General features: G+C 46.1%; 1 protein-coding gene across 1 annotated transcript in view; it reads left to right on the top strand.

Moving 5' to 3' along the window:
• Nucleotides 1-20391, top strand: part of DSCAML1 (DS cell adhesion molecule like 1) — a 529481-nt gene extending 509090 nt beyond the window's left edge. The window contains 13 exon segments of the mRNA XM_043998101.1: nucleotides 886-1003; nucleotides 1339-1502; nucleotides 2531-2629; nucleotides 5371-5559; nucleotides 6338-6625; nucleotides 10694-10849; nucleotides 11463-11493; nucleotides 11723-11841; nucleotides 12236-12388; nucleotides 12934-13128; nucleotides 15411-15722; nucleotides 18147-18418; nucleotides 18420-20391. Of these exon segments, the coding sequence (XP_043854036.1) occupies nucleotides 886-1003; nucleotides 1339-1502; nucleotides 2531-2629; nucleotides 5371-5559; nucleotides 6338-6625; nucleotides 10694-10849; nucleotides 11463-11493; nucleotides 11723-11841; nucleotides 12236-12388; nucleotides 12934-13128; nucleotides 15411-15722; nucleotides 18147-18418; nucleotides 18420-18629 (2306 nt within the window). The 3' untranslated portion in view covers nucleotides 18630-20391.
• The last annotated feature ends 3313 nt before the right edge of the window (nucleotides 20392-23704 follow it).

Genomic DNA, 23704 nt, shown 5'->3' with positions numbered 1-23704 from the left:
TTGATTCTCACTAGCAGCTCTGTGAGATAGGGAAGTCAAGTAGTATCCCCATTCAACAAATGAAGAAACTAAATCCAATAGGTTATATTATATCATTCATCTAGGTATAAGCTTAGCTAGGACTAGGAGCCAAGCATTCTGATATATCCAGTTCTCTTTCTGCTAGACTGCACTGGTTTATTGGCCAAGGAACTGAAGTAACCATCTCATGAAACATCATTCCACATACATGCAAACATGTATACCCCCCCCAATAATACCCATCCTTCAGGTCACAGGGCAAGTGGTGGAGACCAAGCAAAGATAGTCCTAGAAAGTGTCAGTGCTCTTTTTGTGGTGACAAAGAAATGGAAACTAGGGTAGTGTCCATCAGTCAGGGAATGGCTGGACAAGTTATGAGATATGAATGCATGAGATCCTATTGTACTATAAGAAATGATGGCATGGATGGTTTTAGAAAAACCCAGGAAGACTTTATGAACTGATGCAAAGTGAAGTGAGGAGAACAATGTGTACAGTAATAGCAGTGCTGTAAAGTTAAGCAACTTTGAAAAACTTTAGTAAGTGATCAACACAGTGAGCAATCACATTGCCAAAGGACACATGATGAAACATGCTGTCCCCTCCAGATAGAGAGGTGATGGACTCAGAATACAGATTGAAACCTACTTCCTTTTCTTTCTTTCTTCTTGAACAGGACTAATAAGGAAATTTGTTTTTCATAATAGATATTAATGGATTTTGTTTTCCTTGCCTTTCCAATGGATGGAGGAGGGGAGAGGGAGGGAGAGAATTCAGAACTCAAAATAAAATAAAATTGAATTTAAAAAGAGAAAGTGCTAATAGGTAGAGGTAGGTCGGGACCCACCTTCCTTTACCCCATAGCTCCTGCCAAGATCATCTCATTTGGAGGCACTGTGACTACTCCCTGGATGAAAGATGTCCGGCTGCCCTGTACCTCAGTGGGAGAACCTGGCCCAGCCATTAAATGGACAAAGGACAGGTAAGTAACCATTGCATCTTTCAATATGATTTTGACTTAATCCTTACCCCACCGCTCCCTAAGAAACTGTAGATGAGACCCTAGGCTCATACAATGCTCTATGTTCCCTCTCAGGATTGCACCCAGATGCTTCTCTCCATTGGGCACTTAGGGAAATTGAGATTGTATGGTTGCTGAGTGAGAAACTAGAATCCCTGGCTAGGGCTCCATCTGTCACCTCTTGCAATGCCCCTCAAACACTCCCTTAAGCTTTGTGGAAAAACGTTGCTATGAGATAAGGAATTTGCCCGGAATTCTGAATCCAGTTCCCTGTTAATCTTGACCCCTGCCGACAGTGAGGACTCTGCTATTGCTGTGACTGTAGATGGGCATCGGCTCATCCAAAACAATGGGACCCTGGTGCTACGCTCGGTAAAGGCCGAGGACTCTGGTTACTACACCTGTACTGCCACCAACACGTGGGGCTTTGATACCATCATCATCAACCTGCTGGTACAAGGTGAGAACACTGAGGCATTAGAGTTGGAGACCATGGGGGATAGGAAGCAGTAGTTCCAGGAGGGAAAAGAAGCAGGGTCCCAGGGTGGAACAGAGATAGATTTCCAGGATGGAATGGAAACAAAGGCTGGAGGATAAGGCAGAGGATCTGAATTTGGATTCTGGCTCAGCCAAGTTACCTTGGAAAATACTCTAGGGCCTCAGTTTCCTCATATGTAAAATTAGTATATTGGACTAAATGACTCCTAAGGCCCCCTCCAGTTCTGAATATATGACTCTATGATTAGAAGGGAGAAAGAGGGGGCAGCTAGATGTCACAGTGGATAAAGCACTGGCCCTGGATTCAGGAGTACCTGAGTTCAAATCCGGCCTCAGACACTTGACATTTACTAGCTGTGTGACCCTGAGCAAGTCACTTAACCCCCATTGCCCCACCAAAAAAAATAAGGGAGAAAGAACAGAAGGAGATGGGAAGAATGGAGGCAAGAAGGGAAGCCTGACATGCAAAGAGATAGAAAGACGGGGACACTAAAATGTTCAGACCCTTTCCATCTTGGATCCGTCCTCTAACTTTGAGGGCTTAAGATTATTCAAGGTTTTAGGGGCAGCTAGGTGGCACAGTGGATAGAGCACCAGCCCTGGAGTCAGGAGGACCTGAGTTCAAATCCAGCCTCAGACCTTTGACACTTACTAGCTGTGTGACCCTAGGCAAGTCACTTAACCCCAATTGCCTCACCAAAAACCAAAAACCAAAAAAAAAAAAAAAAGATTATTCAGGATTTGGGAAGTGTTGGGGGAGGGAGGCTGGTATAAACCCATGGAGAGCAGTCTCGGGATCAACATCCTAGGCCAAGGTAACCCAGTTCAGCCTGTGCAATAAAATGGGTCTTGTGAGTTATTTCTTACCACTCAGAGAAATTCTAGCATCTTGGAGATACCAGGCTGACTAGGCGATTGGATTGAACTCTTTGAGGTGAGCCATGGGTGATAGCAGGAAGTCTGAGAAGGCTCTGAACTCTCCCCTTACAGTACCTCCAGATCAGCCCCGACTGACTGTGTCTAAGACCTCAGCCTCCTCTATCACTTTGGCCTGGATCCCAGGGGACAATGGGGGCAGCTCCATTCGAGGTAAGGAGGGAGTCTGGTGGATGGGGGGAGGAATGGATTGGACCCAGAAGGAGGGAGTTTGGACACAGGGATGAGGTAGACTGTCCACCTACCACCCCCCCTCAAGAAGAGGGGCAGATACTAGAGTCAGTGGGACACTAGCAAGGTCACATAAAAAGTTTTGGTTCTGGGTCCCTCAGGAAAAAAAGATGTATATAAAAGGGGCCCTTTTCCCATTATTAATTACAAAATGAACCAGCTTCTTGGAATTAGGTGGGGAAAGAGTGTCCCTGTAATGCAAGAGCCAGTTGGGAGGTATCTACACTCATGTCTCAGGACCTTTTTCAAAAGTGCTTGCTTGACCCAGACCCAATAAGATATGCTGGGCACTCATGTCATAGGAAACATCCCTATTTCTGTCAAGGGCACTACCAATCCTTCAGGTCACATGGGTTTGAAACCCTAGAATTCCTCAATTTTTCATTCTCCTTCTCCTCAAATATCCAGTTGCCAAAACTTGTCAACTCTATTTTCTCAACTTCTCACCCATCCATCCCCTTCTCTCCATTCACATGACCACCATGCTAGTTCAGGTTTTCATTACCTCTTCCCTGGACTATTTCAAAAACCTCTTCATTGGTCTCTCTGCTTCAAGTCTCTTTCCTCCAATCCATCCCTCACACAGATGCAAAGTAATAGTCCTAAAAAGCTCTTATCATGTTACTCCCCTGTTCAATAAGCTTCAGTGGCTCCCTATTAGCACTAAAATCAAATACAGACCCTTCCAATGGAATTAATAAACGTTTGTTAAGTGGAATGTTTGTTTAGCTGTGGAGCCCTGGTGTGGGGGAAAAAAAGGAAAGGGGCAGTGGGTTATTGGCTACCTTCACAAGCTGGCTCCAAACCATCTTCTAGCCTTATTACATATACATCATTCCCCTTCATAGACTTTTTGGGGGTTTTTTGTTGTTTTGGGGGGGGTGTTTTTTGCAAGGCAATGGGGGTTAAGTGACTTGCCCAGAGTCACACAGCTAGTAAGTGTCAAGTGTCTGAGGCCAGATTTGAACTCAGGTACTCCTGAATCCAGGGCCGGTGTTTTATCCACTGTGCCACCTGGCTGCCGCCCTTCATAGACTTTTTAATGGAATCAATCTGTCTTTGCTGTTCCTCACACCAGACGCTCCCTTTTCTATTTCCATGCCTTTGTGCAGGCTGTCCCTCATGCCAACAATGTATTCTCCTCACAGCAGGGAGGACACACTCTCTGGCTCCATGCATTTGAAGGGCTTTCACATGGCAAAAGGCTTGAACTCAATCCATTTGACCCCAGATGGCAAAACTGAGAGAGCCATGTAGAAGTAGAAAAGAAGTAGATGTAAGCTTGTTGTAAGAGAAACCTTGCTAAGAACTAGAGCTTCCCCAGAAAGGAATGGGTGACTTCCAGAAGCTCTGGAGGATGGCAAGCAAAGTCCGGTTGGGCATTTGTTGGGCATGTTAAGGAGAGACTTCCACTCAGATACCAGTTGAAATAGATGCCCTCTAAAGTCTCTTTGAACTACGAAGTTCTGTATCTCTGTAATTATGCCGTTCCCAAGAGACTCTCTGAGTACCAACCTAGCAACCCCTCCTCATTCTCCCAACCAGGGCTACAGAGCCCCAGAAACAATTCTACATTCAGTGCCATCCAATCCAATTCAGTAAACATATACTAACCACCTACTACATGCAGAGCACTGTGCTTGGCAAGATACAAAATCAAGATAAGACATAATCAGGGGTGTACTGGTAAATAACTGGCTCTCAAAAAAAACTACAGGAAGGATATACTTTCAAGTCTACTCTGCATTCTTATCATTCTCTCCATTGATTTCTACAGTCTAGACGATCAAATAAAGCAATACATCAACACCTAATTTGTAGCCTTTGCAGCTTTCCCAGGCATAAATGCATACGCTGAAAATTCTAACAGTCAGCTCCAGCATATCCTTAGATAGAGTCTTCTCCCTCATGAAGCTTACAGTCTAGTAGAGGGTTAAGACACATATAGAACTATCACGCAAAATGATACATGCGAGCTCCCAGTTTGGAGGAAAGGGTGACCTGAACTTGAATCCTACCTGGCTCTGAGACTTATTAGCTGTGTGACCCTGAGCAAGTCACCAGATTTCTCTGAGCCTCTGCAAAATGGGCATAATTGTACCCACAATGCCTATCTCACAAGGTTGTTGTGAGGATCAAATGGCATATATAAAGTCCTTTATACATCTTAAATGTCCACACTGGAATATAAAGGGGAGACGTAATTTCTGAATTGAAGGGTAGAGAATGGGAGAAGACTTTGTGGAAGAGGTGGCATTTGAGGTGGGCCCAGTTAGGATTTGAATAGGGGGAAAGGGGGGTGGAGAGGACATTCCAGACAAAAGGGATAACCTAACCAGAAGCCATAGAGACAGGAAAATGTGCAAAAGGTATCAGAGAACAAGAAGCCCATTTTGGCAAGCACACGGAAGAAAGTAATAATATGACATAAGGCTGGATCCCAGTCACTCCTGACTGTGGTTTCATTTAATCTATGATCGAGGTGTAGGGAGATTTTGTGTAATTTCCATATTATCCCTCCCTGTTCCTCTCCCTGTCAGGACCCCAGTTTCTGTGCTCAGGTCAGGGGGCGAATCAGGAGCCTAGGGAAGAAGCCAGGTTGGGTTGTGAACTTCCCCAGATCCCACTTATGACCAGGGTCGATCACTTTCCCCCTCCCCCAGGTTTTGTGCTACAGTACTCTGTGGACAACAGTGAGGAGTGGAAGGATGTATTCATCAGCTCCAGCGAACGCTCCTTCAAACTGGACAGTCTCAAGTGTGGCACCTGGTATAAGGTGAAGCTGGCCGCCAAGAACAGTGTGGGCGCTGGGCGCATCAGCGAGATTATTGAAGCCAAGACCCACGGGCGGGGTGAGGACCAGGATTGGGAAGTGGGATGGGCCTCGAAGTCAGAAGCTGGTAGGACTCATCCTGGTGCAGGGGGGATCAAGATAGGGAAGTAGCCCAAGGTTGGCTCAAGAGGGGTCAAGGTTGTGGCTGAAGGATGAGCCCAGAACTAGGGACACCAGTGAACCAAGGTGGGAATAGATGCAGGGGAGAGAGGGAGACGAGAGAAAAGAAAGCTGATATAATTCTAGGGCAGACAGAATAAAGGGAATGGATAGAATAGAGAGGGGCCCTGGGCAGGGGTCAAATATGTAGGCCAAAGCTACAGGGATGAATGAGGGAGGAGCTCAGCTCTTTCCCTTAATGTTAGCTTCTATATGGGCAGAGTTGGGTAAAAACCAATCCCTCTTCTCTGCTTTGGGGGTGGGGGAAAGATTTCTACTTCCCCTCCCCCCTCTTCCTCCTTTTCCCCTTTCCCTCCTTCCCCTTCTCTCTCTTTCCTCTTCCCTCCCCCTTCCCTTACCCACTCTCCATCTCTTCCCACTTTCCTGTGGTCCCCCCTGCCTCTGCTCCCTATGGCAACCCTACCCGACTCTGCCTCTCACCCCTTAACCACCTGGGACCATCATCGGAGGAGGAGGAGGTGGAGGAGGGACCTGAAGGTCCCAACAATCCCCCAGGGGAACACCCACCTTGGGGGCAGACAAGGGGGCTGGTCCGGCCCACATTAACCCTACCCTTCCCTTCCCCCTCCTCCCCATCCCCTTACTCCTCGGTCTCCTCCCCACCCCACCCCACCCAGAACCGTCCTTCAGCAAAGACCAGCACCTCTTCACCCACATCAACTCCACGCACGCCCGACTCAACCTGCAGGGCTGGAGCAGTGGGGGCTGCCCCATCACGTCCATCCTGCTGGAGTACAGGCCCAAGGGCACGTGGGCTTGGCAGGGCCTGCGGGCCAACAGCTCGGGGGAGGTGTTCCTGGCGGAACTTCGAGAAGCCACCTGGTACGAGCTTCGCATGAGGGCCTGCAATAGTGCGGGCTGCGGCAATGAGACCACTCAGTTCGCAACGCTGGACTACGATGGAAGTGAGTTTGGCCCCACAGTTGGAGGGATAACTCTCTGGGGATGGGCAGCACCAGGCAGACAGGCAGGCCACACAGAGACCAGAATGCCCTCTATGGGTGGAAACCTGGCCTGGGATGAAGAAGGAATACCTTGAGGAGAGGGAGAACCCCACTGTCCACTTCTAAACCCCCAAGCCCCTTCCCTAAAGGCCCTCTCTCTTCTCTAGCTGTCAGCCTCTTTCTCCACAGCCCCGTGTACTCCCTGATTCTCTGGGCTGAATGTCAGTCAGCAATCCCTCTTTCCCTTAATTCATTTGAGACACAATCAAGGTAAAAAACAAACCCTTTACTGAGTTGGAATTCAAGTTTAAAAGAATAAAATAAAACATAACTATATAAAAACATTGGCTTAGCAGAATAAGTGAAATAATAATCCTATCACACCCTACAATTCTCATATTACACTTGAAGTCTGGTACTTAGTTTAGGTCACACTTTCTCAGGGAGACACTGCCAAACCAGAATCTATCCAGGGAAGAGCAGTAACTGTAATCACAGACCTTGAAAGTATATAATATGAGGAATCGTTGAAGGAAGTGAAAATGTTCTATTCATCATATATATTATATTATTTATATTTTATGTATATATATAATATTATATATTGTATTTTATGTTTATATATATATATATATATTTCCATGTACTTGTTATCTTTCCTTGTAGAATATAAAAGTTCCTTGCAAGAAGGGATTGTTTCTTCCAATGCTTTCCTATTCCCAGTGCCTAGGATATAAGTACTTATAAAATAAAAAGGGGGCAGCTAGGTGGCGCAGTAGATAAAGCACCAGCCCTGGATTCAGGAGGACCTGAGTTCAAATTTGGCCTCAAACACTTGACACACTTACTAGTTGTGTGACCCTGGGCAAGTCACTTAACCCTCATTGCCCCCACAAAAATAAATATATAAATAAATTCATAGATTATATATAAATAGATTCATAGCCTCTGAGAGAAAAAAAACTTTAGATGAGGAGCAAGCCCCTCCCTTCATGGAGCTAATAGTCTAATCACAAAGGCATAACAAACCATCCTTCAACTAATCCTTTCTATGTCTCCTATTCTTCATCCTAGCCAGCAGCTTAGCACACTCCCTAGGCACAGACGAGGCTGGAGTGGAAAGGGCACTTACTGTGTTTAGAATTATAAGACTGGTCTTGCCAAAGAATAGCAAGTCACTTCCCTGCCCCAAGACTCAGTTCTCTCATTTATAAAATGGCAAGTGTTAGATTAGACCATCTCTAAGGATCCTTCCAACCTAGATCCTAGAAACCTTCAACATAGCTCAATTCCTGGTTCCCATCTAACATCTCAGTCTAGCCCTTCTAAATGAGCCTTGGAGAATCAGTCATTAAACATTAATCAAGCACCTACCATCTTCCAGGCACTGTGCTAAGCACCAAGCATGCAAAAAGAGGCAAAAGACATTCCCTGCCTTCAAGAAACTTACGGTATAATGTGGCAGAAAGTCTTCCAGCCAGTTCTTCCCATGATTCTTTATCCAGAAGGCTTCAAATTTCTGGTATCATGATCATAGTTGTCAGTCAGACCACCCACTAAGTTCTTGCTCCTGGCCTGAGAATGTCTCTGTCTTACATTAGGCTTCAACATATTTTCAGAGCAGGAAAGACCAACAGCTATCAAGGTCAGTGGACATTTCATAGATGTCCTGGCCCTGCCTCAGCTCCAATTTATGGCTTCTACAAACTTGTCTTTCTTAAATTTCCTTCTACCACTCAAGAAAGTGACTTCATACAGCCATATCTTGGGCTTTTTATGGCATCACAATAGTTATAATATATAGTAGTCACAATGGATAATTTCTATTCATAGTAAGGGAAGGGTCATGTTATTACGAGGAGGAATCCAGGCTCTGCCTGAGAAGAGGTGCTAGTCTCAAAGCAGAAACAGAACATTCACTCATGGTCGTAGTAGAAATAGCACTAATTGCCTTTGGAGTCTGTGAGCCTGGGTTCAAATCCTCACTGCGCCACTTGATTGAATGAATGAATGAACAAATGAATGAATGAATGAACGAACAGGCATGTATTAAACCTGTTTTAAACATGGTGCTAAGAACCAGAGATACAAATACAAAAGTAAGACAGTCCCTGTCCTCAAGAAGCTTACAATCTAATAGGGAAGACAACACATATAGGAGAGCAGGGCAGTGGAGGACCAGAATATAGGCAACATGGTTTGGAAATAGTCAAGAAGTGGAAAGATGACTTGATTCTGGGCAAAAATCAGGTAAAATCTCACCTACCAGAGCCCAGGGTGCCGGGGACAAGAGTCTGAGTTATCTTGGGTGGAAGAAGAATGTCCGCATGGTCTGGAGATGGATTGTGACCACAGAAAAATCACTTTCTGTCTCTGGGCCTCAGTTTCCTCAACTGTAAAATAAAGAGATTAGATTAGATCATAGGATCACAGAGTTAGAACTGAAAGACTCCTCCCAGGCCATCTTGTCCGATCCCTTGTTTTATAGATGTTTTATAGAAAGCCAGTGTTCCCTTCGCAGTTCAAAGCCTGCCTCAGGTACTTCCTGGCTGGGTAACCCTGGGTAAGTCATTTAATGCCACTGTGTCTCAGAGGGGGCCTCAGAAGGTCCTTTATAGTTCTATATCTGTGACCTGTGACCCTCATAGGAAAACAGCTGAAAGGCAATATGCAAAAAAAAAAAGTTCCTATTAACTTACTAAGTACGCCCACATGCCTTTATTAGGAAGTCCCTTAATAAAGGAGCAAAACAAATGGGGCAGAGTGAAGCCAGAAAGGCTTCCTGAAGAAGGTGAGTTTGGGGGCAGATTTGGGTAGAGGGTAGGGCCATCACTTGGCATTTAGCTATAGCAAATGGCTCAGCAGAGCAGGACTCCTTCTCTGGGCCAATCTCATTTGGACCCTTTGGCTGGCAAGAGAAACAACCAAGTAGAGCAGCTACCTACTCAGAGCTGATGTGAGAGAAAGGAGAAGGAAAGTCTGAACTGCCACCCCATCAGGTCTCACCTCTGACACTGTGTTATCCCGAGTAGATCTCTTCGTCTCTCCAAGTTTCAGCCTCTCCATCTGTCAGAAAGGATTAATACTATCAAGTTACTAATACTATTTATTCCTTTGTTGATACTGTTTCTTCACTAAGCATTAATGAATTTAAGAGTAGGAAATAAATGTGAGCTATAATGACCCATATTCAGAACCTGCAGGCCCAAGGAAGAGGGGGATCGATCATAAGGTTCCGATGGAGAGTCATAGGAATATGAAAAGCAGAGGGGAAGGCCACAATTCTGTGACTGAGGATAGGGGAAGGGGAGAAGATAAACAGGAGGAGGAAAGATTTCAAGAAACAGGATAAATAATAATAACATAAAGGATGGATAAATAATTAATAATGGCTGGCATTTGCATAGTACCTGCTATGTGTCTGGCACCGTGCTAAGCACTTTACAAATATTATCTCATGTAATCGTCACAACTCTAGAAGGTAATAATGAGGGGGCAGCTAGGTGGCACAGTGGATAGAACACCGACCCTGGAGTCAGGAGTACCTGAGTTCAAATCCGGCCTCAGACACTTAACACTTACTAGCTGTGTGACCCTGGGCAAGTCACTTAACCCCAATTGCCTCACTAAAAAAAAAAATTAAAAAAAAAAGAAGGTAATAATGATAATAGCTAATATTTCTATAGCACAACACTAAGCATTTTACAATTATTATCTCATTTGATCCTTGTAACATCCCTGGGAGATGTTATTATTATGCTATTATTAATAGGTACTGTTATTATCCCCATTTTACAAATGAGGAAACCAAGGCAAACAGAGGTGAGATGGTTTGCCCAGGGTCACATAGCCAAACTGTGTCGGAGGCCAGATTTGAACTCAGATCTTCCTGACTCCTAGCCTAGTGCTCTATAGTCCTTACTTATAGTCTGTAGAAGGGGACCCAGTTATTACATGAGAGAGAACTTTCTCCACCTCAGCCTAGCTCAGCCCCAGTTGTCTGACCCTTCTCTGGTACTCCTGTCTTAGGCACCATTCCACCCATCAAGTCAGCCCAGGGAGAGGGGGATGATGTGAAGAAGCTTTTTTCCATCGCCTGCCCCGTCATCCTGGCCACCCTAGGGGTGGCCCTGCTCATCATCATTCGCAAGAAAAGGAAGGAGAAAAGGTTGAAGCGACTCCGAGGTAGGAGGGGATTGGACCTTTGGGGTTTTCTTCCTCCTTAGGGTTGTGAGTCCTGTGGCATTTGTGGAGGTGGGGCTGGGGGAGAGGGAATCAAATTCAATTCACCCAGGGTAGGAAGAAAATTATCAAGGTTACTTAACCAACTCTCAGTTATCTGGGTCTTGGCATTATGGTTTGTGGATTCATCCAAGCCTTCCTCATCTTTAAGCCTTCTCCACTGAGAAGAGGGAGGGAAACTCAAACATAAAATTCATGCTGATCTCTGGGAGTAACTAGGGTCAGATGCATAGAAGGGAAAGTACAAGGGGAAGCTCTAGAACAGGATTTGGTATTATCTTTGGACGTCCATGAACTGTTCTCCCTCTGACCATATGCCCTATCTCATCTCACACACACACATACATGCATGCACATGCATGCACATGCATGCATGCATGAATGCACGCACGCACACACACACACACACACACACATATACAGGAAGGTGATGGCCACCAATCCACGCAGCCCTGAGCCCCCTAGAGGAACTTCACCTCTTCACTTCAAAGTCCTCTACCAGTTTTACTCCTCAGCATCCCTCCTCCCTCCTCTCTCTCTTTCTCGTATTTTACAGATGCAAAGAGTTTAGCAGAAATGTTGATAAGGTGAGTGAACAATTCCCCTCTGCTCCTATAAAGCAGGGATTAAGAGCTGTGCTGAGCACAGGGACCCTGGCCCCTTCCTCTCCTTCCCAGGACCAGGGCCCAAGGCCCTCGCTGCCCCCTCCCTGCCACATGGCCTAGTCCCTGCACTACCACCTTCTCTAACAGACCAACGTTCCCTCAATGCCTATTGAGATGGCTCTTATCTGGGCATCCTTCCTTTCCTCCATAGCAAGAGCAATCGAAGCTTGGACACGCCCGTGAAGGGGCCGCCCCAAGGTCCTCGGCTCCACATTGACATCCCCCGGGTCCAGCTGCTGATTGAGGACAAGGAGGGTATCAAACAGCTGGGTGAGCAAGGCCTCCCGGGGGGCCCAGCTGTGACTCCCTGCTCATCCCCACCTTCTAACCTAGGATCATCTCTGACCTCACTTGGGTATTGTCACCAGAGGTGAATGACTGCCGTGGTATCATGGCTACTAATGGCCTAGTAGAAATGAGCCAGGGTTCCAGCCCGAGATTCACCAATAGCTGTGTGACCTCTGGTGTGTCACACCTCTCTGGGCCTTTATACCCTAAAGGATTTAATCCCTACCCTTCCTGTTTCACAGGGTTGGGGTAAAGAGACAAAGTTACCTATTTTTGTACCTCCTGAACTTTGCACAGTGGCTGGCGCATAGTAAATGCCCAAGAATTGCTTGTCGACTTGACAAATCAAGGATTATGATTCTTATTCTCATTCCAGGGGACGACAAAGCCACCATCCCAGTGACAGACACAGAGTTCAGCCAGGCTGTCAATCCTCAGAGCTTCTGCACAGGGGTCTCCCTGCATCACCCTGCCCTCATCCAGAACACAGGGCCCCTCATTGACATGTCTGACATCCGACCTGGCACCAGTATGTGGGAAACCCTGCCCTTCTGTTCCTTTCAATTTCTGTGCCATATCCCCTGCCTCATTCACCAACAGATCCCCTGACCTCTCTCCTCTCCCATATTCAGGGCCACTGTAATCTAAGACAGACCAGAGGTTTGGAGCTTCCTCCCAAATGATAGTTCATTACTTAAGGGGAGCCCTGGGGACTATAAAATGAAGGGAAGGGTGCAAGAAGAGTAAGAAAGGGAGAAGGGAGAAGTAGAGTCATTAGCTTTTTAAGTCAGGGAGAAGAGTTCCCAACCATCACCTACCCATCCCCAACCCAAGGTTCTTGATGACATGAGTCATTCTTTCTACCACTTTCTGCCACTCAGAGACAGCCTCAGTCCTCCTGTCCTGTCCCGCAAGTGGGACGGCCTGCCCAACAGGGTGGATGGAGCAAGAACCTAGGAAAAGATCATCCAAAATTAATTTCCCAAGGTTACTTCTTCCCCTCCAGTCCAGGCCATGAAAAGAAAAAACCTACATGCCTTTGGGGCAATCCCTCCCATTGCTTTGTTTGTGCAGATCCTGTGTCCAGGAAGAATGTCAAGTCAGCCCATAGCACGCGCAATCGTTACTCCAGCCAATGGACACTGACCAAGTGCCAGGCCTCCACTCCCGCCCGCACCCTCACCTCTGACTGGCGCACTGTAGGATCCCAACATGGCATCACTGTCACTGAGAGTGACAGCTATAGTGCCAGCCTCTCCCAGGACACAGGTGAGTCCTGACTCCTCCACCCCATGGCCCCAACACACTCATGACTGCATCCTAAGCCCAGCGTCCCTGCCAGCTCTAAATCTATGATCTGTGAACTCTAGAGGGAAAGAACAGAAATCCTACAAGCCGACTGTGCGTTCTATTCCCTACAAGGGCATCGACTCTCTGTTTGACTTTTTTTTTTTTTTTGGGGGGGGGGGGAGGACAATAGGGATTAAAGTGACTTGCCCAGTGTCACACAGCTAGTAAGTGTTGGAGGCTAGATTTGAGCTCAGGTGCTCCTGACTTCAGGGCTCTATCCACTGCATGACTGCCCCTTCCCTGTTTGACTTTGAGGGGGTTTAGGATTCCCTGCTAGGTTCTATCGAGAACTCAGTTCCCCTGACCTCTGGCCCCAGAGAGATAGGACACAACTAACTAATGCATGAGAAACTACTTGGGGAAAAGGATGACAAAGGAAAAATGTTGGCAATGACAATAATAAAAATCATTTTATTAATTTTTATAAGAGATAGCATGGTACAGTAGACTGACCTTAGAATCAGAAGACCTGAGTTCAAATCCTCCTTCTGACACTTACTGTGTGACCCCAGGCAAGTCCCTCTTTGGACAGCAGGCAACTCTCTAAGACTATGGATGGGTTTTCTGTGATTTTCCTCAATGGAAAGAATTCTCACATGGATGAAATCACAGATCTTTGACATATGTTAGTCTTAGAGAAACAATCCTCTAGAAGTTTATGTTGCTAATCTGTATTAATAAATGGAGTTTCCTCACCACAAAGCTCCCCTCAAATAAATGAAATCACAGGTCTGAACCAAAATCAATAGTTGTGGTGTTATATTTATTAATACTAAATGTCTTAGTGGCATGGTAAGCATTTGGTGCATGATATGATTATTAATATTATTGATTATAAAAATTTTCATTTCAATATCACTTTAGAGTTTATATAGTACCTTTTCCCCAATAGTCATGTGATATAGATAGCATGTGTCATTGTCCTCATTTTACAAATAAAGAAAATAAGAGAGGTTATGTGACTTGCTCCAGTCACATAGCTTAGAGACACAAACTCAGTTCTTCCAACTTCAAATCTTTATTTACTTATTTATTTGTCTTTGGTGAGGCAATCAGGGTTAAGTGACTTGCCCAGGATTGCACAGCTAGGAAGTGTTAAGTTTCTGAGGCCGGATTCGAACTCAGGTCCTCCTGATTCCAGGGCTGCTGCTCTATCCACTCTGCCACCCACCTAGCTGCCACAACTCCAAGTCTTGCTTTCCATTTGCTCTCCCTGTAATCTGGGGGTTAACCCCCTATTCTCAAGCATTCAATGTGCCATCCCCAACACCCCAAGATCAGGTTTCTGACTTCCCCAGCACCTTCTCAAGGGCCAACCATACTTTATTGCCTCCCATCCACAGAGGCCAGTTTGTAAGATGTGATAAAATGTGCCTTCCTTGTTAATCAGGTCAGGAACAAGGCAATGCCAACAACAACAACAATTTCACGTTCCTATAGCACTTTATAATTCCAATGTACTTCACACATTTTAGCTAATTTAGATCCCATAAAAGCCCAGAAAGCAAGGAGATATATAATAGGTCAGGGGGTTTAGAACCTTCAAAAGGATCCTTCATCTATTCCATCCCCCATCCTTTTAAAGATGAGAACCTGAGACCCAAAGAGAAAGTTGTGACTTACCTAAGGTCACATGGATAGTATGTAACATGGCCATGACTTGAACCTCATTCTCTTGACTCTAAACCCAGTGTTCTTTTCACTACACCATGTGATATATATGATATGTCTATCACTATGGCAAGTGACTTTCCCACTGTCATACAGTTAGAACAAGGAAGAGCTGGGCACAAGCCAGATTTTCTCCCTCCAAGTTTATTATTCTTTCCACAGTGCCATGTAATCACATCTCTCTTCCTTCTCCTTCCTTCCTCCTTCTCTCTCTCTCTTTCTGTCTCCGTCACTGGCTCTCTCTGGCTCTCTTCTCTATTCTTCCTCCTCCCCCTCTCTCCCTTTCTCTCTCCATCTCTCTCTCCCCCTCTTCTCTCTTCTGTCTCTCTCTCTTCCTCTCTCTTTCTCCCCCTCTCATTCTGTCTGTCTCCATATTTCTCTCTGTCTCTGCCTGTCTTTGTCTCTGTGTGTCTCTGTGTCTGTCCCTGTCTCTCATTCTCTCTCATTCTCTTTGTATCTCTCTCTATATCTGTCTCTCTGTGTCTGTCTCTGTCTGTCTGTCTTGCCCTGATCTGCCTCTTCTCCCCTAGACAAAGGGCGGAATAGCATGGTGTCCACGGAGAGTGCTTCCTCCACCTATGAGGAGCTGGCCCGAGCCTATGAGCACGCCAAACTGGAAGAGCAGCTGCAGCACGCCAAGTTTGAGATCACCGAGTGCTTCATCTCCGACAGCTCTTCGGACCAGATGACCACGGGCACCAACGAAAATGCTGACAGCATGACTTCCATGAGCACCCCCTCCGAGCCAGGCATCTGCCGCTTCACTGCCTCACCACCCAAGCCTCAAGACAGCGACCGGGGCAAGAACGTGGCTGTGCCCATCCCACATCGTGCCAACAAAAGTGAGTGGGAGGTCTCCCCACTAACTATTGAGGGGTAGGGCAGTGGGAATGTCCTGAGCACATGAGCCGTTAGCCAAAGTAAGATAGACCCAGTGAACATCAGCCTGGCCAAGGAGGGGCGTTTATTGCCTTGGCCCAAAGGTGTGGCGTATGGGAGGAGGTTCTCCCTGAAAAGCGGGAAACCTGTTTCTGTGCCCTTTAGCCAGAGAGCAAGGTAGCCTAGTCATCTGGCCTCCTGACGACAGAACTAGCCCATTACTGGGACACTTTTCACTGCCATGGGACTTTAGCACTCCGGGGGCCATTAAAGACCAGAGGATCCTAACTCCTTATAGGATTCCTATATAAATGCACATACATACATGTATATAGCATACACATATAATATACATGTAGATAGATAGATGATAGATAGATAGATAGAATCCCAACCCCTTCTTTTGCAGGCTAAAAATAAATAAATAAAACCTAGATTCCATTGGAGGTGATTTGCCCAAGGTCACCCAGATAATAAGTAAAAGCATATCTGGAATTTGAATCCAGGTCCTTTACATCTCTGTTGTTGTTCAGTCCAGTCCAACTCTTTTGACTTTTCATGATCCCATTTGGGGTTTTCTTGGCAAAGAAAAGTCAGCTCTTCCTGACTCCAGACCCAGTGCTCTATCCACTGTTTCACCTACATACAGAGCTGCCTGTAGTTTATTTGCTTGGCACCTAGTAGGTTCATAAACTTTTATTGAATATGAGGTGGAGGGTGGGGGAAGGAGTGGAACAAAAACACAAAGACATCAGGAATAGGACAAGGAAAGCCGAGTTGAAGTAAAGAGATTTCTCAAGCCAAGGGAGCCCAACCTAATCCAAAAGGGGGCAGTGACACTCAGGAAGAAAAGAAAGGAGTTCTAAAATGAGAATGTCTCATCCATCAGCATCAAAAGACTATGGGATGGGGGCAGCTAGGTGGCACAGTGGATAGAGCACCGGCCCCGGTTCAGGAGGACCTGAGTTCAAATCCAGCCTCAGACACTTAACAATTACTAGCTGTGTGACCCTGGGCAAGTCACTTAACCCCAATTGCCTCACCAAAAAAAAAAAAAAAAGACTATGGGATGAAAAAAAAAAAGACTATGGGATGGGGGCAGCTAGATGACACAGTAGATAGAGCAGGCCCTGAAGTCAGGAGGACCGGAGGTCAAATCCAGCCTTAGATTCTTACTAGCTGTGTGACCCTGGGCAAGTCACTTAACCCTCAACAACAAAAAAGAGTGTGAGATGCATGGCCCTGGAAATGACAACCAGTTCTTGATTATTTGGGATAACAGAGAAGATAATCAAAAACCATTGTACATAGTGATAGTCTTTCAAGATTTACATTTTCCTCATAATATTACCCCGTGAATGCAAGTATTATTATCCACATTTTGCAGATGAGGAAACTAAAACTCAGAGAGATCCAATTCACATGGCTAGTGGCAGTGAGATGTGAACACAGGTCTCTCCTGGCTCCAGGTCTGGTGCTTTCATGAACTATATCACAATGCTTCTCTAAAAGTTATTGTTCCTGGGCACGACAAGGTGTGTTTGATGGGAGAGGGAAACACCACTGCAACCATTCCCCTAGCCCCCAGCACTGAGCCACATCAGGCTGGAGGACCCCCACATCAAATGGGTCTCTCCAGGGTCTCACTTCTTGAGACAAGCTGCCAGGGAGTATCAGGGTAAAAGTAGACGTGCACAGTTCAAGTGGGGCGATACAGCCTCAAAGCATGCTGGGTGCTCAGAGGAAAGCCAATCTGGAATGAAGGTGTGCTGCTAATAATAATCCTGAAGTTGTCTTAATCCACACAGGGGTTCTCTGGAAGTAGCTCTTTACACCAGGGTCCAATGAGTTAGACTTTGGGGCTCTCTTCTGACAGAGCAGAAGGATGTTGACATGGGATCCAGAAAAGCTGGGGTGTTGAGTTCATGCCTGGGTGTCACACGACAAACCCTGGTGTGCCAGAGGAGGGTGACCTAGGTAGTCAGAGGCCAGGAAACTACTTAACATGAAAGGCCCAGGGATGTCTAGCCGGAGAAGACTTAAGGGAGAAGCAATCGATTAAAGGGTTGTCATGTGGAAGAAGCTTGTTCCACGTAGCCCCAGAAGATAGAACTAGGAGTAAGGGCTTGAAGTTATGGGAAGGTGGGTTTCCACTCAATATGAGAAAGACCTCCCTGGTGATTAGAGCTATTCAAGAACAGACCAGAGTGTCTTGTAAGGTAGTGAGTTCCCAGTCGCAGGACGGATTCATACAGGCCCAATGGCCATCTGGCAGGGACGTGATAGGACGGATGCTGGTATTGGATAGGACAGATGCTGGTATTGGATAAGAGATCAGATCAGTTGGCACCTTAGGTCCTTCCAACACTGTGATTTTGTGATTCCAGGTGAATACTGCAACCTACCACTGTATGTCAAGTCGGATACATTCTTCCGAAAGGCTGATGGGCATGAGCCCTGCCCTGTGGTCCCACCCCGTGAGGCCTCCATCCGAAACATGGGCCGGACCTATCACACCCAGGCCCGACATCTGACCCTGGACCCTGCCAGCAAGCCCCTGGGCCTCCCCCACCCTGGGCCTCCAGCCTCCACAGCTACCTTACCTCAGAGGACTCTGGCCATGCCGGGCCCACCCACCGGCGCCGCCCCCCCCACCTCCGACAGCTCCCACTGTCGAACCACCCCCTGCAGCCCCCACCACTGCAACTGCTCCCCCAGCCCCCACCACGGAGCCACCTCGGGCTGCAGGGCCCCACACCAAAATGGGAGGCTCCAGGGACTCACTTCTTGAGATGAGCGCCTCGTCGGGGGTCGGGAGGTCTCAGAAGCAGGGGGCAGGAGCCTATTCCAAGTCCTATACCCTGGTGTAGGGGCCACCAGGAGGAGGAGCTGCACCTCCAAACCAGGACCACCCAGCCCCCTCATTCACAAACTGTTTTCTTGCATTATTTATATAAAACTGTCCAAAAAAAAAAAGACCAGGAGCAGCAGCAGTGGAAACAAAAACGCACCCCGATTCACAAACTCTTGTACATAGAACTCTTTTGTACAAATGAAACTATTTTCTTCTTCTCATGAAGCCAGGGCACAAAGAATCTGACTAAACACAGACACACACACTCAGACACACACACTCAGACACACACTCTACATATGTATGTGTGTATATGCATATATACACACATCTACAGGCAAGCTAGATCTATATGTGCGTGTATATACATATGAATGTATGTACACACACATCTATTTCTCTCACTTTGTTTTGAGGAAAGAGGCACAAAGACTCAGCGATTCCCCCCCCCTCCCCGCCCTTCCCGCCCTTCTTCCCTTCTTCCTCTTTCCCCCCAGCCTGATCTCAGTTGGTTTGGACCAAGACCAAAATCCCAACTCTTGAAGACATTGCATGCGATTTTACTGTTCCAAGAAAACCAGGAGTTGCTTCACTTTGCAGATGCTTATGTGTTAATACCTTTTTCTATGAAAAAAAAACCAGCGCCGTGTGCAATAAAGGTTATGTTTCTATGTGGTGTTTGGTGAGTCTGGCCAGGACAGACAAGGAGAGGACAGGCAGGAATGACTTGCTCTTGGAAAGCACTTTAAACTTCCCCAAGACCTCTCATCCAACAGGCACCCCCTGGACTGTCTGCCATGTTCCCTGGGCACCATGGGAGGAGGGCATAGAAACAGAGTCATGGGATCAACATTTTTAGGATTCAGAAGGACCCAAGGGGTCATCTAGTCCAATGTTCTTATTTTGCATATTAGGAAATACAAAAATAGTTTAAAAGCTGAGGAAAGGAGATAAGAGAATTCAGTTCAATTCAATAAGAATTTCTTAAGCCCATGTTATAGTTGGGGTGTTATTCGAGGCACTGGAGATACTGGGACAAAATTGAGCTAGGGAAGGAAATGGCCAACCACTCCAGTACCTTTGCTTAAGAAAACCCCCAATGGGGTCACTAAAAGTTGGACACAACTGAAAATGACTAAACAGCAGCAAAGGATTTCAGAGAAGGAAACCGAGTCCCAGATAGCAGCAATGACTTACAAGGTCACACAGTGAGTAAATAGTGGATCCGGGACTCAAACCCAGGTCTTTTTGTTTCTAAGCCCAGTGATATCTTCTACATTACCCTACAGATGTTTCTTTAATGAAGTGCCTGTCTCTTTCCTCCAATCTCCCTCTATGCCAGGGCCCTAAGTTGGCTGTTCCAGAATGATGATGTTACTTCCAACTGTCCTGAGACTGGAACAGCTGTTGTTCAGGTGGTCCTTGTAATATTTAGAGACATTTGAGAGGAGGGAACAGACCAGGGTGAGCCTTTAGCAATATGGACTTTAAAGAGGTTGGGCTAGACCAGCAGGGCAGTCAAATGATTAGGGACTTTGGAATGTTTTCTTTGAAAGACCCAGAACATAAAGTTAGGGACAATGAGACAACATGGTCTAGAACAACAATCAAGCAATCTGGGTTCTAATCCCAGTCTTTCAACTAACTAACAGGAAAGTTATTTCCCCTCTCTGATCATAAGCTTCTTTATAAAATGACAGGGTTGAAACAGACGATCTCCAAAATTCCCTCCAGTTTTAATAATAGATGAGTCTGAGTTTTATTTATTTATGTATAGTCAAGCATTGCGGGGGAGCAGAATTTGGGGAGGTGGGAGAGAGGGTTGGTTTTTCATGAATATGATTATAGATAATAGATTTTAGAGTTGGGACAACCTCAGAGATCATATAATGCCAACAACCCTCTCGTTTTATATGTGAGAAAACTGAGGTCCAGGGAAGGAAAATTAATTACCCTGGGTACCACAGGCACCGCATAGCACAGCTTCTACTCAAACCCAGTTTTCTGCACTGCAAAGGTGTGGTCCTTCCACTATACTGAGAATGGGCTGAACATCTGACAGGTGTGCACTGGGGCCTCCAGGTGTGAGTTCAGCCCCAAGGTCTAGGGTTGGGGTCTAGTTTGAGATATAGAATATTAGGGAAGAAGAGTTAAATTCCAGAGGTCAGGCAGCAAAACATGCCTCCTTCCTCTCAGCAAAGAGGTGATGCACCATGGGGTCAGAATGACGTATTTGTCATCAGCCATGGCCAATGTGTTGGCTTATTTTGCTAATTGTTCTTCGTTACAAGGAAGGGTTCTATTTGAGGATGGGGAATGAGATCACTGGGAGACAACATATTTTTTAAAGCATCAATAAAACCCTTTTTAAAAGACAATCTGAGGGGGCAGCTAGGTGGTGCAGTGGATAGAGCACTGGCCCTGGAGTCAGGAGTACCTGAGTTCAAATCTGGCCTCAGACACTTAACACTTACTAGCTGTGTGACCCTGGGCAAGTCACTTAACCCCAATTGCCTCACTAAAAAAAAGACAATCTGAGATAATTCAGGGCCCCTACTGTCACTCCAAAGACAGAAAGGTGAGAGTGCCCCCTCATCAGCCTGTTCAGCAAGTACCCATGGCTGCTACAGGGTGCTGTGGAGGGGGCAGAGTATGGATCCTAAAGTGCACCTGCCTCTGGCTTGCAGTCTAGAGAACCAATATTGTGGTGTCATAGAAAGTATACTGTTCAGAGGGTCTGGGAACCTGAGTGTGAGTTCCTGATCTGTTTTTTACTTCCTGACAGTCTGCATACTGTGCCTTCCCCGTTCTGATAATTAGCTCCACCTGCTCCCCACCTACTCAGGAACTTGGACTCTCTGCCCCGGGACAACCCTCCATTCTGACTGACAAGGCTCCTCTTGTCTTGGGAGATCCAGGCCATCCCCACCTGGTGTAGCCTGTTTTTCTACCAGCTCCCTTCTATCTGTTGCCTTCTCTCTTCACAATGTAAGCTCTTGGGAAGGGCCCTGTCCTGCTTGCTTGTAGTAGCATCCCAAGACTTAGCATGGTGCCTGGCATACAGTAAGTATCTAATAAATGCTTTATCTATCTATTTGTGTGACCTAGGGAAAATCACTTCCTCAGCTGTGCCTTAGTTTCTTCATTTATAAAATGAAGGGATTGGATTTGAGGGGACCTTTCCATCTCCAAACCTGTGATCCTATGACCCTCTGCAGCTCTATAGTCTATGATTTCTACTGAATCACTTAGCTCGGTGGTGGCAGACTCAAACGTGGGCCACATTTGGACATAGAAAAACATGAATTAACATTAGTTATATTGTATTTTTTGGTTTACTTTGTTAAAACATTTCCCACGTGGTGTATCCTGCATGTGGCCGGCAGAATGGTATTTGTCACCTCTGATTAGCTACCTAGATGTCTGCTCTTCCTTTCACTAGAAGGTGGTGAGGGGACAAAAAGAATGACCTGTGTCACCAGATGTTTCCTATCACCCAGGAAACACACTGACTCCCCGCCCCTGCCCCCGCCCCCAGCCCCCAGAGATTGCAAAGGGCCCTTGTCATCCTACAGGCCCAAATTGGTACCACAGGCTAGAACTGAGGAAGGAATTGCATGCAAACAGAAAGCAGCCCTGATCTGGTCCTCTTCGGGCCAATGTCCAGATTTAGAGCAGCTGAAACATTAGAAGTCAACTGGGGGCCACTCTTACCCTCATTTTAGAGATAAGGAAACCAAGGCCCCAGGGTGTGGCCTTCAATACAATATAATGGAGGAGTGACCCTGGGCAAGTCACTTTACCCCCACTGCCTTGCAAAACAACAAGAACAATAATATAATGGAGGACCTATGGTGTCTATCACAAGAGTCTTCTTAGAGGAAGGGCTTGATGTTGGCCTTGAAAGATCATAAAATCATGATTTAGGGACTAAAGGAATCTTCTGGGTTGTCCAGGGCAACAACCTTATTTTTAGTAAGATTTGATGACTTTATTAAGATTTTAGCAAGTGGCTTGCCAAGGTCACATAGATAGTAGGTAGCAGAGTCAGAATTCAAACCCAAGTCCTCTGACTCCAAACATAATGTTCTTTTTCCATCATCACTTTCCCCCAACCCCTGCTCCTGCTCCATTAACTCTTCTAATCAAGAGAAAGACTAGGGAAAAGATGGAAAATGAGTGATGGAGAAAGGTAGGTATTGGGGTTGTATAGTGGATGGAGCACCAGCCCTGGAGTCAGGAGGACCTGAGTTCAAATCTAACCTCAGACACTTACTAGGTTGTGTGACTCCCAGCAAGTCACTAAACCCTGATTATGTCCAAAAAAGAAAGAAAGGGAGGTGTTCCTCCATCCAGACAATTCGCAATTTATTGTTACTATTCAAAACAATAGCTAACATTGACATATTCCTTTAGAACAAGGATTCCAGTCCAGATCCTATGCTACTCAGAGAGCTTGAACTTGTCCCTCAGAGCATTTGGCAGTGTCAGGCACAGAGGTAACTCAAGAAATAAATGAATGGATGAACATTGAAGGAAATGGTCATAGAATCATAGATTCTGACCTGTAAGGGAACTCAAAGGCCATCAGATGATCGGAGAAGGGGACAAGGAAGCCAGCTTCCTGGCCAGGAAGGACATGGATCTTGTAGATGTTGGGATGTTAGATGAGTCTCAAAAAGTGCTGGCTTCTTGTGAGGGAAGGGATGGGGGCTCCAAGATGACCAGAGAGCAGGCGGTTTGGGCAGCCTTGGCCAACTTGGAATCATAGGCAAAGAGCTGTTCCAGGCACTTGGGCCTTAATCACTTCATCTATAAAATAAAAGGGCCCCTTCCAGCTCTAAATTTTAGAATCTTGTGACACAAATTTCATAGACTAGCCAAGGGCACATTTATATACTGAGGAAGGCCAAAATCCCCAGACTGCTGCAGAATAAAATGCTAGTGCTCAGTTTGTGGCTACCGTCAAAAAGAAATGTCTTGTTTTATGTTTTCAACTTCAATTTTCTTTGCATTCATAAAACTGTGCAGCTCTAGAGGGGCTTTGACCTCACTCATACATGCAATTCAGTGGCAGAGCCCAGATCTCCA

This window comes from Dromiciops gliroides, chromosome 3 (assembly GCF_019393635.1).
Source record: "Dromiciops gliroides isolate mDroGli1 chromosome 3, mDroGli1.pri, whole genome shotgun sequence".
NCBI classification, from domain to species: Eukaryota; Metazoa; Chordata; class Mammalia; order Microbiotheria; family Microbiotheriidae; genus Dromiciops; species Dromiciops gliroides.
Note: the sequence above shows the minus strand (reverse complement) of the source record. Positions and strands in the feature narration are given on the sequence as shown.